Here is a 16,322-nt window from a genome sequence, read left to right as displayed (position 1 = left end):
GGAAAAGTCTTCACATCAGTGTTGCAATCAAGTAATAGCTGTGTGCATGCACTTAAGCACTTCTCCATTGTTGGGTTTCTGATCAAATAGGAACAGGTTTCCTGAGAAGAAAAGGGTCTGCCCTGTTAAGTGGTTAGGAAAATGTTACTAAGTTTTGCATCACTCACATTTGCTATCTGAAAAGTTAAAATGTGTGTGTGTGTCTTGTCAGCCCTTGGCTTCCTCACATTGGGACTAGTTAAACCTTTACCTGTGAGGCTGAAGGCTTCTCTATCAACTTTCCATTACACCCTTAGGCATTTAAACTGCAATCAATCCACTCTTGGACCTTCTCTTTAAGATGAATAGCTTGGACCTTAAGGCTGGATGAGAGTTCTTTGATCCTTCTCAGCTGTTCAGTGTGGTTGTGCTCTGAGCCCTCTGCAGTGTATCTGCATCCTTCCACAGCTGAGGATGCAAGAGCTGAACAGGTTGTGCCAGCAGTTACTGTGTGGAAGCCAAACAGAGATGATGAAATGTTCATAGTCAGCATTTTCCCCAGTATCTTTTTTTTCCCCTTCTCTTTCTACTGTTTATTGCTATTTTAACACTGACTTAGCAAGTCTACCTGCTGTCTTCCCAGTCTGTGTGAGGACTGTTCATGTGCAAGTGGGGATTGTAAGCTCAGTCTTACAGAATAAACAGAGAATGTGTGAAGTAAACAGACTACTGGAGAAAAAAAGCCATTGGTGAACTTCCTTGGGTAGCTGAAATAGCACAGTAACTGCCTCTCTCTTGGGGAAATTGTCTTTCTGCTGGAATCTCTTCCTTTTGGAAGATTTACAGCAGATGGAGTGGCCTCTGGCTTTGTTGGCTTGTTTGTGTCTTTTGGTGTTCAAATGGACTTGTAGTCATCCAGAGACCTCCCGCACAGTTTCTTTCCTGCTGCTCTCTGCAGTTACGTAACGCTGAAAGCCTGGCCTCTGCTGGAAGCCCTTTGCACTTTTCCTGCTAGGTTTTGTTCATCAGATGGTGGCTCTAGTGTGGAGCTGGGAAGGGGAAGGAGGTGAAATACGGAATGAAGGAGGAGGTAGTCACTTGGGGAGCTGATTGGATTGAAATAGTCCTGCTGTCTTGGTGCCAAGCAAACCTGCTGTGGTGCTTGATAGTGGGAGATGTTGTCAATCCCTTTTGTGTTCCCTAGAATGAGAAATAATTTATGTAAGAAACCTCTTTCTTGGAATGCAGACTTAAAAAATAATTAGTGATCCATTTGTTCTGTGTCCCTCAAGATTATCCAAGCGTGGGTTTGCTTGGGTTTCGTGTTGTGGTAGTTTGTTTTGCCACAAAAAGCATTTTTGTTGCATAGTTCAGATCTACAGGCGAGATTGTGGGTGGGTGAGAAGATCAGTTAAATTTAACACTGATCTGATCTGCTTGCTGGAACACCCAAATAATACTCCAGTCTTGGTCATAATTCAGAGAATGCAGAGATGGTTTACATCTGCCTTGAAGTTCAAAAGCAATTCTCTAAGGTAGTTTTTGAGCCGTGCAGGTAGCCCTGGCTGTGTTAGCCTAGAATTGATGGGCTGGCTCTGGCAGGTCTTGGTTTAATGCAGTAGTGGTATGTTCAAGTGGCTGAGCTAGAGCCTGGGACACACAGACAGTGGAAAGAAACTTGCTGCTGTAATTTGCCAAACTGACAGCTCTCTCTTTTTTTGTTTTAGATGAGGGCCCTAGCTTGTGCTTCCTGACTCCTATGTGCATGTGAAGTTTGTGGACTTGGTATCTAGCAGTATTTGCATCCGTTTAATTTATGACCCAAACTCCGTGGGGCCAAAAAGGAATGAAAGCTGAACGCCTCTCTTGCAGAAAGGAATGTACAAATGAGTCATCCCACACCACTCTTCATGCCAGCATTGTAGAGGCAGCAGGTGGAGATGAAAGAAAAAGCTTACTGGAAAATTGTAATCCATGGTGTAACTTCATCTCACCAAAACTCTCCCTAGTTTAGCCTTAGTTTGTTCATCTGAAAGACTCCAGAGAGGAAGCAAGTCAGATGCTTTCTGGGTTTGGTCAAAGATTAGTTATGCAGATTTTCATTGTGTTTGTCTTTGGGAGGTAGCTTGGCAACTCAGAGTGAACTGTCTGTACAAATCTTGGTGAGAAGCAGTAATTTCCTGCTCATTTAGTACGGTTTCCTAGTGGGCAGACTTTCCAGATAAGAAGTAGCCATGCTGCCGACAGCTAAAAGAAGTTGGGCTAGGCCTAGCACTGTGTGCCGGCTGTTTGTTCTTTTTTCTTTTCTCACATTCATATTGGGAAATAATGGCTAATATTTTATTTTATCTTGCTGAACCACTGAGGGAGAAAAAGGGCTTGTGGCTAAAGGACAGAATGATGAATTGTGATACCCTTCTCCAGTTCTGGGTTCTACCACAGACTTCTGACATCTTGCGGCTCCGAGGCCTGGACTCATCCTCCACCTCTAATGCTTTCTTGAAGTGCTTGATGTCATTTACCTGCAGAACCAGTGGCAAGAGCTGGGTGTGTCCAAAGAGGTGATTAGACTGTGCAAGATCTGAACTGTTCTGAAGCTCCTAGTCTTCATTTTGAATAAATGGAATAAATAAGATACTGTGCATTTAGATACCTCACTGAGATGCATGAAGGTAGTTGCTGTGAATTTGAATTTCTGTTATGCATCCATTTTCCTGCCTGGAAGATGTGTCCACACTTGTCTCTCCTAGGAGCTGTTTAGGTCAGCAGACTGCTCTGTCACACTGCAGCAGTATTGCCCTTTTGCAGTACAAAAGCTGCTGGTGATTGCTTTGTTCTGAAAAATCAATGGGCATGCTTGATTCGCTGAGCATTAGCTTTAGTGGGACTGATTAACACCTAAGTTTTAAGTATATATTATCACATCTGTTGAAGCTGCCCGAGATGTAATGTCTTGACACCTCTGGTTAACACCCAGTCAATCTGGAAAGCAGGGCAAGGCAATACAGAGCCCTGAGAGACATCTTACTTGTCAAAGTGACAAATTGCCCTTTCTGATTCAAAGGACCAGCTTGCATGGCAGAGCTAAGTAGCTACTGGAGAAAGGGGAGGGGAGCATGGGAAAAATACTCTATTTGTTTAGGCCTTCCCCTGTATTTCTTGTTGTTTGTTGCTCTGAGTTGAAGCCCTTTGTTTTCCTTAGTCTGAAACAACAGCAGGTTGAGAGGAGCAAAGCCTCTGGGATTCTGCCGCTCCCACTTCTTTTTCTTATAAACTGTTTACAATCTCCTTCAGTTTTCCAGCTTTGTATGGAAAAGTTCAGTGGGTCAGCTTTCCCTTTAGCTTCATCCATCATTCCAGTCAATTAGAAATAGTTGAGGGCCAATTGCCCAGTCTTCCATTAACTGAGACACTTCAGATCTGTTTAAAACAGCATAAAAGCCCTCTTTGTTGACCGTTGGGCAAGCACTGTGGATTTCCCTGTGATGGGCAGTTACCGCGTGGCTGAACAGAACCCCAGTGTGTCTTGCAGCACTTGAGGGATGAATATTGCTACCGCAGGCCTTGTCTGGGTTTTGATTCCTTCTCCTTCACCTCTGCCTCTTGCTTTCCCTGAAAGGTGTGATGCTATGAGATGGTCAATTACCATGCCTGCTTGCAGGAAAAAAGCTGCTCTTTGTGGCTTTTCAAAACTTCTGTAGCTGAGGTTTTTCTTTTCCAGTTGCTGAAATGTTCCTTTTTAACCTTGGTGCTTTAAAAGCTCTTGGCATTATTTGTTAGTCGCTTGTCGTGTGTGTTTCTAAAGGACAAAGGAAGTGTGTAAGTGTTCAGGAAACAGTTGGTGCATTGTGGTGTGTGGCTGAGTTCATTCTGGTGCCCCATGCCAGGACTGCCTGCTTTCATTTGGGGCTAACATTTTCCTTATGTTCTGAACGGACCAGCCTTAGGGCAGAGCTTGTGTGAGAGCTCTAACAGAGAGCTCGAAGCTTGTCATAGGTTAATGTGTTTGGGTTTGCACTGAAGTGAGCTGAATCCACTGTATATATAGCCATAGTTATGTATTTATATAGATATATAAAACATGTTTTGTTTTACATGATGTTTAACCAGAGAAGTAGACTTACTAAATGGAGAACAGTTTATATGCAGCAAAGTAGATATTTATGTATTCCTGCCTTGAAGTCATTATGTATCTTGCGACCTCTCCACCTAGTGTTGTGTCCTGCCTGGGTTTCAGCGTGGGCTGCTCCCTATGCTTCACATTGTTCCAGAGCCCTTTTGCCTCACTGGGTCATCATTTGATGCTAGCTATGCAGCAGTGTTTCCCCTAATGGTGAAGAACTTGGTTAGGTGTGACCTGTGCTGTTCGTGCTGAAGACTTGGACCTCGCTGTGGTTTGTATTGGAGGAGTGCAGTATGTGGCAAATCTTGAAGATAAGGCTCTGTGTTTTTTCAGATGGTGTCCTGCCTCAGTAGTGCAAGCAGTGCTTTGTCAGGGCTTGCCTATTTCTCTGTTCCCGAAGCACCATCTAAAAGCAGTCCTGTACGGTGTCCTGTGTGGCTTCCTGTCAGATGGTAGAGGCTCAGTGATGTGCACAGGCTCTGGTTAGCCTGGGTTCCAACTGAGATGCACGGAAAGCTCTCTGGACAAATGCAGGGCAGAGAGCACAGCAGGCTGGGATCTTCTGGGTGTGCTGAAAGAAAGGCAGCCCTGCCAAGGCAGGAGATGTGATGGTAATCAGATTTGAGAGTCTCTAACTGCTGGGGAGATGGATCTTTTACTGGAGAAAGATCTGCTACAACTGCACCAAGTTAAACAAATCCCACCAGTGATTTTTCTTCCTCATTGATGTCCCATTGGGATACCAAGCTAATGCAGATCTCAGGATATACTTTTCAGTTGGTGTGTTCCTGCAAACTCGCCTTTTTTGTCTCCTTTGTCCTCCACATGCCTTCAGCATATTACAGCTTGAGGACATGACTGAACTGGAAGTGCAGACCTAAGCTGGAAGGAGATCAGTGGGGCAGAACATCAGCCTCAGACTTGACCCTTGACAAAACCAATGTTTGCCTGCTTTGCACTTATAAATAATCTCATGCTTTGCAGAGACTGAAGCTTTAATAAGTAATTTAAACAAAGAGTAGTAGGAGGAGAGACAATCCTCATTTAATTCAATTAGCATTGTTGTCCAATGTCATTAATTATGCCCAGGCTTGTAATGAGTTTCACAGGAGTTGATACACTTGAGCCTTGTCTGTGCAGAGGTTGGCTGAGGACAAGTATGTCCACTGTTGTAGAATCCAGCCTTTGTGCTTTGCAAAACCCTTCAAATTTGCTGTCTGACAGTAGCCTGGAGTAAGCAGTAGCCTGAATAGCCTGCATTGCAATCTACTGAACAAAGAGTATCTCTGGGAGAATGATGATTCCATGTACATGTTTTCAGTGGGTTTGGAGAGGGACTGTTGTAGTGGAAGTAATAATCTCCTGCAATTTTATATTATTTCCAGTCTGGTTTAAATTGTTTTATAGGCAGAGAATAAAGAACTTTGTTTACTGTCTTAAAGTAGGATGTCTAATCCTCCTGGGGGAGGTTATTCTTTTATTAAAAAAAGATATAAAATAGCTACTTTGATGGAAATACAACTCCTAGGAATTGGAATGGTGATGATTATAGGAACTGTAGTATTCTAATGCAAAATAAGCCCTAGGAGATATGTGCCCTAAATGGTAAATCATTCTGGTTTGTAACAGAACAAGAATTACTGTTATTTTATGATTCCTGCCTATTTTTACAAGGTCTTTAGCTGTTTCATCTGCACTTAACTTTTACAGGCTAGGGATAAATTGATTGTTATTTTGCTTTTTAAATGGCTTGGGTTTTGTAAAGAACACTGGAGGTGCAAGCACAGATCAACAGGATAGGATTCATTTGGTACTCAGAAAAGCAGGGGAAATAAGCCATAGCTACTGACACCAGATCCAATAACTGAATGGGAATATGTCTTCATCATCTGGTAGTGTTCTGGAATCTTCTTGGAGGGAGATAAAGGTCATTGATAGGAACCTCATGGGTAATGCTTAACAGTTTTGGGGAGGATATCACCTTGAAATGTGTGTTTATTGCAAGAGAAGTCCTGCCCTTTTAGAGGGGTTGGGGGGGATCCCTCAAGGCTCTGAGGGTACTGAGGGACCTCAGTGGCCATGGCCACCTTCATGTGGAGCTTCCACCCAGAGATCTGAGAACTGTACTTATTTAAACTCTGCCCTGAGCCCTCACTTCATGCTTGGGCTATGCTGTAGAAGAATTGGTCTCCAGATGAGCTGCAGCTATGCCTGTGCCTGGCCATGGACCCTAGTCATCCAGATCCAGACCTGCAGACTGACTGCCCAGCCTGACCTCAGGCCTGCCTTGTCACTGTGGACCTATCTGGCTACCACTGACCTGAGGATTTGCTTCCAAGGCTGACCTTGAGCCTCCCTCATCACTTTGTTACTGCTTCTTGGTTGAGCTTGACTGCCATACCAGGTCGGTCCTGCTCACCCTCCTCACCCGCTGTGGAAATAGGCCCCTGCTTAGCCATCCAAACGATTCCTCTCCTCTAGGGAGCTGCTGGCCATTGAAGCTCCCTGTGTCAGGATTTCTGTAATTTGGCTGTTGTGCCTTCAGTTCTCCTTGAAGGAGAAGAGAGCCAACCTGCAGGATTATCAAGGATCCTGACCATCTTCCATCAAAGAGGGCTGGAAGGAAGCTCCCTTTAGATTTGGTCTTCCCAGATGCTCAGTTGATGACAGGGATTCCTGTGGCATGGCAGATCCCTTTTGTGCTGGGGAACACCCCCTTTGTGACAGTAGGAGAAGGGCCACATGGTCTTGGCCAGTTACAGGAAAAGAGGAATTGTCTGGTTGCTTTTGCTTTGAAAGGCCCCAACAAGGTCAATGAATGTGTGTTGTTCCAAACTGGAGTTGCCTACCTCTAGTAGGCAGGGATTTACTGGTAGGATTATTCATTAGGGGTGTCAGCTTCCAACTGTCTGGTAACTTGTGTTTCACTTTGAATAATTAGACTTACCTGCCAAATGTTTGAAATCTGAGTTGCTGAGATGTGTTTAGCAAAAGAGCGTCCTAAATACTGACTCAGAAGCTGAGCACAGAGGAAGACAGTTGAAAGGGGTAATGTGTCCCAGTTTCTACAATTTCTGATGACCTAAAATCCTTAATGATGGGAACTAAAAACAGATAACAAAATCTTTGCATCTTTTCTCCATTAATGTTAGCTCATGAAAACTCCAGGTTAGCCATGTGGAGAAAGTACTGGGTTTGGAGATCAAAGAATCACCTCCTTAAACTAAATCAGAGCCTAAACTGGATGATATACTCTCCTCTCTGCTCACTACATCCCTTAGTAGCTCACAAAGTAAGAAGGAAGAAACAAGATTAGTCTGGCTATAGTTGTCTGTGTGGAGATATCTACCTTGAACTTTGCAAGCTTTTATTCTTTTTGATGCTTAGGACAGTCTCTTGCTAACAATAGTTTTCTCTTGTAGGAATTCAGATCTGTAATATATCTCCCTGAATCTTCATTTTAGAAGCAGCCAAAGGATAAAAACCAGCACAGTGCTCATTTAAAGTCAATATGCTCTACTTTGCAATTTGCTTATGTTTAAGTGCCCAGATTTAAAGGTTTCCTTTGCCTACAGGCAGTCTGAACACAAAGGGAGACTTTATTTTTTTCATAATGAAAAAGTTCTGCAAAAGCCCAAAGAGCAAAATATTCCTTTCCACCTTCCATCTCCTCAGGTTTGTTATCACAAAGTGGAGTTGGCCTCTGAATAATCCAGAAGGGAAAGAAGAGATGTAAATTCATGCAATGACCTCAAGATGCAGCTAGATACTAGAATGATGGATGTATGTTTGCACATATGCCTGTGAAGGGAGTGATAAGGTCCTACTTTGAAGCACTTCTGGCATTTTCGTGCCTTGGAGGTGATGATGTGGTGTACAGGGACAGGTTGGAAAAAAAATCTCAGTGTAATTAGTTTCTTTGCTGTTGGTAAGGCTGGGGTTGTGTGAAGATGAATAGAAGTTCTGCGTCTTTACTGTATTGCAGTACAGTATAAATTCTTCTGTTTAATTGGAGGTTTTACTGTGACTGAGGTGTCGTGGTTTAGAGCGGGACAGGAATTGGGGTGAGAATATAGTATCTTCAAGAAGAATGTGAAGGGATTCATATATTTGTCCCAGGTGCTAGTTTCCTTCTGAAGATGTGGGCAGAAGACATAATGTGACATCTGAGCTCTCCCATACAGTATTCAGTGTGTATCTTGATTGTGGCCATAACAATGAAGTACTGCAGGCTGGAAGGAGTGATTTTTCTCCAGAATTTCAGAAGCCTTACTCCCATTGATTGATTTTGCAGTCTGAGTTATTCTGTGGTTTCAATGGTAGTGAAAGTAGTGCCTGCTTGTATCACCTCTGGTGGTCCAGTGTGTGTTATCTCTGAAGGCTGTCCTTGTCCTTGTTGCAGTTTGACTGAGATGATTGCCTGAGGCTTATTGTTGTCTTCTTGGTTATTATTAGCACTTAGCTGAAAAGGGAAGTGGCTTCCTTACTGTATTTCCAAGTTTCAGGATGTCAGAATACAACTGTAAGAAAAGGAAACAGAACAGGGGCATCTCAGCTTGTTTCAGATGAAATTCTGGCTCATGCAAGGATTAAATGACACTTTTCTCTGTGAAGCTTAATGACACCTCAGTACCCTGCTCCTGCTCAGTACTGTAAGGTCACTTGGGAAGATACTGCCCTTCAGGGCTTGCATAAAACATGGCTCAGCTAAAGGAGCCATCCAGAGTTCATCTTTGGAATGAAGTGCAATTTTTTCTCTATAAAATAGTGCAGAATGTAAGATGGTAGTTCTGTGGTGGTGAAGCTGATCACAGAGAATATTTAAACCTTTATGCAACCTTTTTGTTTTCTTGTGATGTGGGCAGGTATACTGAATGTACCCAAGGTGTTTTCTTTAGGGAAAATGTGTTCACCCTGCAATTTGGGTCAGAAAATAAGTGTTGTGCTGATATTTTTGTGTGTGTGGATATTCATTAATAAAGGATATTCCTTGTGCTCCTGTTTGACAAGATGTGCAAACAAAAGCCCTGCTTTGGCTTTGAGGCCTCTGTAGCCTGATACCTTCAGGGTTTATAATGAAATGAACAGTCTGTCATTTCATTTTATGGAACTGAGGATTCATAATGCTGGGGAAGAGTCTTCCTTCTCGGTATGCAAGCCAGTTCTTGCTGTGAAACTTCTGAAATGCATTCATCTACCAAAGGGGAGCTTCTCTGATTTCTGTGCTGAGATACAATTGGGTAAGAAAAAAGGAAAGGACAGGCATTAGTGCTGGGGAGAAGCAGAAATATGTCCTTTGGGCAGAACCAGCCTTTGATCTGCTTTCTGTTTAGTGTTTCTTTATGTTGTCTATCTGTTATAAATTTTAAATAAACTTATACCCAGTTAGCTGTTCCAGACTTGGTGAAGGGAGGATGGCAGAAGGATAACATTTCCCATGATTCAGCTATTAATCTTTAGCTATTTCTTCAAATTATCATTGCTTTGGAGAGTTTGAGGAAGGTGTCAGTTTAATGGTAGGTCTCGATGTTTTATAGCCTTGTGTAGTCTGCAGCTGGCTGCATTTTACCAAATGGAAATAAACTTGTAATGGTGTGCAAGATTAACTACTCTGAAAGGCAATGGTCCTGTTCACTGTGGAACAGAATGAATGTTTCTACAGGCAAAAATTCCACTCCTCCTACGCTGGGCACTGAAGAGAAAGCTTAAAGCAGGTTTAAATATAAGTTTAGAATGTTTGTTAATCTGTAGTAAGTGACCTATAAATTTGAAGTATTGACAGATGCTTCACATGATTTCCACTGACTGAGCTGAGCCCAGCTTTCTTGAGAGAGTAAATACTTCTTTCTCTGAATGTCTACTTGCAAGTTGTTGGGCAAAAGGTGTTTTTTTTTTTTCAACTGAGAATGTTCAAATGAACAGAATAGTTAATGCTATGATGGTTAAGCAGAAAGTTAATTTATTTTTTTTGCCTGCTGCTTTAGGAACAAAGCCCCAGTAACCAGACATCAATAGCAATGATGCAAGAGCCTCAAGAAATGGTGGAAGAGACAGTCACTGTGGAGGAAGACCCAGGCACTCCCACTTCCCATGTGTCTATTGTCACTTCTGAAGATGGAACCACAAGAAGAACTGAAACCAAGGTGAGAGGTGAATAAGCAATGAGGAAAATGGCAAAACACCATCCAATCAAAAAGAATGGAAGTAGCACAAAGCAGCATGAGCAGTGATAATGATGCTGTTGTGCTCTGCGGTGATTTTGAATGTTCCATTTGCCAGCAAACTTGAGTTCAGGGCTTTTTCAGTTTCACCTCTGTCTGCTTTTGGTCCTTATCAGCTGTGCTGTTTAGTTTGTGACTTCTTTGGAAGAAATGCTGGTTTCTCTCTAGTGGCAGCAACAGCTACTGTTACTTGCAGGAAGGAAGTGATAAAATTACAGTGGGGATGGACACCTCTTTGTATGTACTAACAGTAGTGCATAGTCTTAGGAGACTATAAGTGTAGATATGCAAGTGGATAAAACAATAGCTATGACTGTAAAAATAGAGGAGAGGCCCTAGATAACAGGGCCACAGGGAATGAAATAGTTTGTCTGAAATAGTCATGCCGCCGATAACGCTGGCCTGCGTGTTTGTCATGGCCTGAAAGGTGAGATTTGCTCCTATGTGTGGTGTACCTGCTGGTTTTCCATCTTCCCACGAAAAAAGACAGTGGCACCTCCAAAACAGGCATTGTGTCTGCATATGGGAGAAGTGAAAAAGCAGCAACCCCAGAGCTGCTGTTCCATTCAAAGAGCAAGGCATGCTGCTGTTACTGGAGTTCGTTCCAGACACGAAAGTGTGTCCAGAATGGGGGGGAGTGTACATAGCTGCCTTGCTCTGCATTCTTGTTGTTTCAAATAATGCCACTGACTTCAACTTAACATGCTGTCTGGAGATGTGTCCTCATACTTCATTGCTAAAAAGACCAACTCTTAAAATAATTTAAAATTATGGTAGTAATAATAAAATAGTAATTTGTTGAGTGAAGTGATCCTGAAATGTCATGGTTGGCTTGGCCCTAACTCTGCCAGAAGGGGTGCTGTGACATTGCTAAGGTGGTGGTTGTCTCAGGAATGGCTTTGTTTTGGTTTGGGTTTTGTGCTGTGCTAACATGGCATGGGTTTAACAGCTCTTAGACATGAATCTGGGATCAGACTTTATTGTTTGGTTTAATCACGTTGGTCTTTGGTTTGCTTTTCATTTTGGTAAGGAATGTGAAATGCGTCACTGGGGTTTAGTAGCATCACTGTATGTACTCAAGTGTCCTGGAGTTAATTGGAATTGACTTAATATCACTTCTAATAGGTACCATCATAGTGCTGTTATAAATCATACTGTTGTGTTGAGAGCCTTACAGAGAAAGGGATCTCTGTGCAGTGGCAGATTTCTGACCTTGATGCTCAGATGAGGACAGCAAAGGAAGGCATTTCTCTAGGGTGAGAGGTGCACATGCACTGAGCATGCTCTGTGCAGTAGTAGGATTTTTGTTGAGCCCAGGAACTGTTGTTCTGTGTCTTTGCCTGTTCTCACCCTGACAGAATAAAACCTGAACAACAACAAGGAAAAAAAAAAATCACACCCAAAACCCCTTAACCCAAACAAACAAACAGAAAGCCCACGCCAAAACACTAACAAAGAAACTCTGAATCACACACACAAAACACCACACATACGGGAAAAACCCCACACCAAAACACAAACACACACCAAAACCCAACAACCAACCACACACCAAAAAACCCTTCACCACAAAACCACCAAACAGACAAAACCCACAAACCTTCCAAACCCCCCAAACCTTCCAAACCCCACTGACTAATACAGCCTTGCTTTTAGTGTTCACATACTTACGCTTGTAAAAGAGAAACATTTCCTTTGGTGGGAATCCTCATATGTGTTTTCAGTAATAACTAATATGTTACTTAATACAGGTAATGTGTATTTGTCTTGCAAAGGAGCTGGCAGCACAGGGTGCTTCCTGTGACTGAGTAAATAACACAGGTCATGTTTTTTTGAGAGCCAAAGAGAGCAGAGATGTTTTCCAAATGTGAGCTTTCCTTGCTGGATGGTTGATGTGGGGCTTAGTCAGCCTAATGCCCTTTAGTGTGCATTTTTTTGATTCTTCAAAAGCAAATTTTCCTTTATTTTTGCTACATTGTATGAATCTGTAGCTTGCTGGAGAGCGATGCCTCTGAAATGCTTCCTGAAATGAAGCATAGCAAGAGCTGTATCTGTGAAGGCTCCTGTGTGCTGCTGTTCCTTTATTCCCCCTACCCCCATTGTTTCAAAAGTGAAATTTACAGAGATTATTCTCTTCAGCAGCGTATTAAGTAAACAACCTTAATCTAGAAGCATTGACAGCTTCTATGCTATGCTTTTCCCCACATCTTTGAAGCTGCCTGTAGCAGTGAAGCAGGAAGAAGGCATAATAGAATTTACTGTTTGACATGTTTTAAATAGAGAACATCTGCCTTTTCAAAATGAGATACCTCAGAGTCATTTTCCTCAAACTGTTATTCTCTTAGTACTGTACTAAGTCCCTACATAACATTCACTGCACAAAAGATGTAGCAGATAATACTTCATTTCAACTTTATAATCTGTCTGGAAGCCAAATACCTATCGTGCTAAAACAGTGAAAGTCACCTTGGGGAGAGACTGCTGCTTCTTGCCTGTCAGCTGGATCTCTGCCATGTGTTACAGGGAGCCTGTTTGGAAGTGGCTCAAGAGAGCTGGGTAAAGCAAATTAGATGTGTGTGTGCTTGTGGTGGTGTTTACTCTTTTCTTCCTTCAGGCACCTTTTATCTTTGAAATGCTAAAAGATTGAAGCAATTTAGGTCACTCTTATTTATTGAAAATGATGGTTTATGATAATGAACTGTGAAATCAATCTGTGTACAAAGTTGTTTAATTTGTAGTCCGTCCCTTTGCTTGGTGCTTTCTAACACCCAGCAAGGCCAGATCTGCCCCAAGAGCCATTAACTGCTGATTCCGCTTCCTAGTGCCAGCAACGGCAAAGTGCTTCTGACTGAAATTTTTCACTTGTGGCAGTGCCAGGTACCCTGAGGTGCAGCTCTCTGAAACTTTGCAGAAAATTCAAAGGCATCAGGTAATAGAGCAGGAATGGGTGAAATTGACAGCCCTTTCAAAATGCCAAACCTCAAGCTTAAAGTCGAAGGGGAGAAATTTGAGCTGATGTTTTGAAAACCAACAGGGTGAGTTCTTACACAGCATTTAATAGAAAGGTAATAGCTTCAACCTGCTTGGGTTGATTAACTTCTGCAGTCTGCAGCTGAAAAACAAGCTCTCAGAAATGTCAGAATGCTTTTATCCTCATGCATTCTCTCCCATTCTTTTTTCCTTTTTTTTTTGGTTTATGACATAGTTTCAACAAAACTTTTAGCCCTGTCAGCTTTCATAGTGCACTTAATTCATCAAGGGGAAAAAAAAAAAAACAAAGACAGAAAAGCAAACCAAAACCAAACTCAATAACAGAATGATAGAATGGTTTGAGTTGGAAGGGGCCTTAAAGATCATCAAATCCCCAGACTCCTGCCATGGGCATCAACACCTCCTACTACACCAGCTTGCTCAAGATCCCATCCAGTCTGGCTTTGAGCGCTGCCAGTCTTGGAGCAAAGACAAAATATAGGTACCTGTTCACTTTAGCAGCCATCACAGCACTGTCTTGCCTTCTCTTCTGTCTGTGCACTTGGAGGGATACACTTGTGCAACCTGCACATGCACCCAGTAATTCTAGTTGTTGGATCTTCTCATGTTTGTTCTCCCACCCTTCAAGAACAGAAAAATACAGAAGCTGCTTCAAATCCACAAATACTCCTTTTGTGTTCTGTTGGCAAATAGACTTCCAGAAATACAATTAGAGAAAACATTATCTTGGGGCCTGCAGCAATTATGTTGTTAAATAATTCCACTATCTTCAGGGGAGAGCAAGGATAAGGTCAGTAAACCTGGAATGTACTTCTGTGCTGGAGTGAAGGGAGCAGCAATGACAGCACTAACTTGCAGGCTTTGTTGCAGAGGGCCTGAATAAGTTGGTACATGGAAACGTTTTTTGCTGTGGTTGAAGCTTTAATATATTTTACAGGGAATAAAGAGTCACATTTGAAGCGTTCCCCTGGTATTCTGTGATTGTAGCATTGAAACAATTGAGCACCTTTGATTTGTAATTGAGCTAAAAAACCCCTATAAATAGGTTTTCTTTAGAGATGGAAAGTAAATGGGAAGTCAGATGACACTCTCTCAAAGTAACTTGTATCTCTCAGTTTTCCACTAGAACCTATCTGTAGTGAGGAGTTCATGCTAATGTATCTTCCTCCAGGTGGGGCGCATCTGGAGGATCAGGTGTCCCTCAGGTAAGAGAGTCTGTGGGACTCCCATTTGGAATAGCTTCATTCTCTCTGGCTAATGCATCAGTATCAAGGAAACCACAAAAAATGCTGGAGAGAAGATTGCTGTGCTGTCAGCTGTTCTCTTAAGAAATAGAAACACAATATTCCCTTGAGCTGCATTTCCAGAAATAAAGATGGGTGGGTGGGGTGATTTTTGGTTGGGGGGGGGTTGTTTGTTTTGGTTCCCCCCTCCCCCCCCCCCCCAAATAAATAGACCTTCCTCTCTGTGCTAATTACTTCCAAAAAGCTTCTTTTTATTGTCCTGCAGGCAACAACGTCTGTTTATCACATGATAAATCATATATCTCCATGCCTATACCCTGACAAATGAGGCATGAGTGAAATACTCTCTTGAAATAGAGACTCAGTTTGATTGCCCCACCATAACACCTGTACCATTATTGACTGCTTTTATGCTATGAGAAATGTCTTCTTTACTGCTTGAGTGAAATGTTCCTTTTTACGTGTCTGACAAGGGGGGGTTGATTCTTTCCACTCATTAACAGGGGCAGCATTCAGAAAGTAATAGAGGTGAAACTGTGCTAACATTGTCAACTTGTTCTTACATGTGCTGGCTGGCACTGATTCTTTTTTGACTAGTCACAGCCATTGAAAACTTGTCAGTGCTGCACTCAGATACAGGAAAAGAAGGCAAATTGTGAAGAAACTGCAAATGAATCCCCTGCATTCTGTCTTGGTCATGTTAAACCCCCCAGATCTTTGTAAATACTCTGTGAGAGCGTGGTGACAAATTCATTACATGTCTGGTAGGGCACAAATTGTCTAGGAATTGATTTTCACAGCATTCGGTAATTCTTGTGGCTTTTTTGTGTACATGTGCTGAATATTGGTGGACAATTGTCCTTGCCATAACATTCCTGTGTTGTGTTACCTCATCCTGTTTGACAGGATGATTCTTACAAAAAATCCAACTAAAATATGAGCGAGAGTCCAGAATCAACAGTTGGAATGCCAAGTGAAAACACAGCAGCAAAGCCTTTGTCTGAGGATCCTGCAGGTCAGAACTTGTTGCTGCAGCCAGATGTGGTATACTAGGTTGTTGTATTGTCTGACCTTGACAGCTGTATGGAAAATTAACATCTGACAGACGGTGCATGCATGGCAACATGGGTCTTGAAAATCACAACTTGGAGTTAGATTGAAAATATTTGTCTCCTGTTGAGTGGTGCTGCAAGTATGAGCTTTATGAGGTTATGTGAGTGCTGCTCTTGGCGCCTAGAAGCTGTCTCCTTGTTTCTTCCTAGGCAAAAGTGTCCATTTCTGATTCACCAAGCTGTCGAAACACCACCTTGCATCCTGTTATTCCCATTACTGCTTCCCAAATTCAAGAATGCACAAGCCCAGCACTTTGCAAAGCTGGCATATTCCAGGCCTGAGAAATGCTGCTTTTTCTACTCCTATGAACATACTCCATTGAATAAAACTGTTGTTTCAGCCCTCAGTAGGAAAATACTGAGCTGTGTTGCCTTGTGCCTGTCCTCTTTACAAAGAGCTACTGTCAGATATGCCAGCTCTTTTGCTGCCCACTTCTGTAAATGCCATGGCAGCTCTCATGCTGGGAGCTGAGTGCAAAGTAGAAGTGATGTGTATAGGTAATAAGCCAAAACTCTTGTTGGGGTCTGTGTCATGAAAAAAATGCTTAGTGTCCAGTTTCTTTTAATTATTACAGTGTTCACTTCAATTTGGAGATCCAGAAGCTAGCATCTTCCCTGATGGTTCTTTGCTAAGGAAAATGCCTTTGGGTTG

General features: G+C 42.4%; 1 protein-coding gene across 3 annotated transcripts in view; it reads left to right on the top strand.

The window, feature by feature from the left end:
• Positions 1-16,322, top strand: part of ARVCF (ARVCF delta catenin family member) — a 256,583-nt gene that overhangs the window by 156,387 nt on the left and 83,874 nt on the right. For all 3 annotated transcript variants that reach the window (XM_068157320.1, XM_068157318.1, XM_068157319.1), the window contains exon 5: positions 10,087-10,245. In XM_068157320.1, coding sequence (XP_068013421.1) covers positions 10,087-10,245 — 159 coding nt within the window. The remainder of the gene's footprint in view (positions 1-10,086; positions 10,246-16,322) is intronic.

This window comes from Melanerpes formicivorus, unplaced genomic scaffold (genome assembly GCF_026170545.1).
Source record: "Melanerpes formicivorus ecotype bairdi unplaced genomic scaffold, bMelFor1.0.p_v2 SCAF_36, whole genome shotgun sequence".
Taxonomy (NCBI): Eukaryota; Metazoa; Chordata; class Aves; order Piciformes; family Picidae; genus Melanerpes; species Melanerpes formicivorus.
This window is presented reverse-complemented; position numbering and strand designations above follow the sequence as displayed.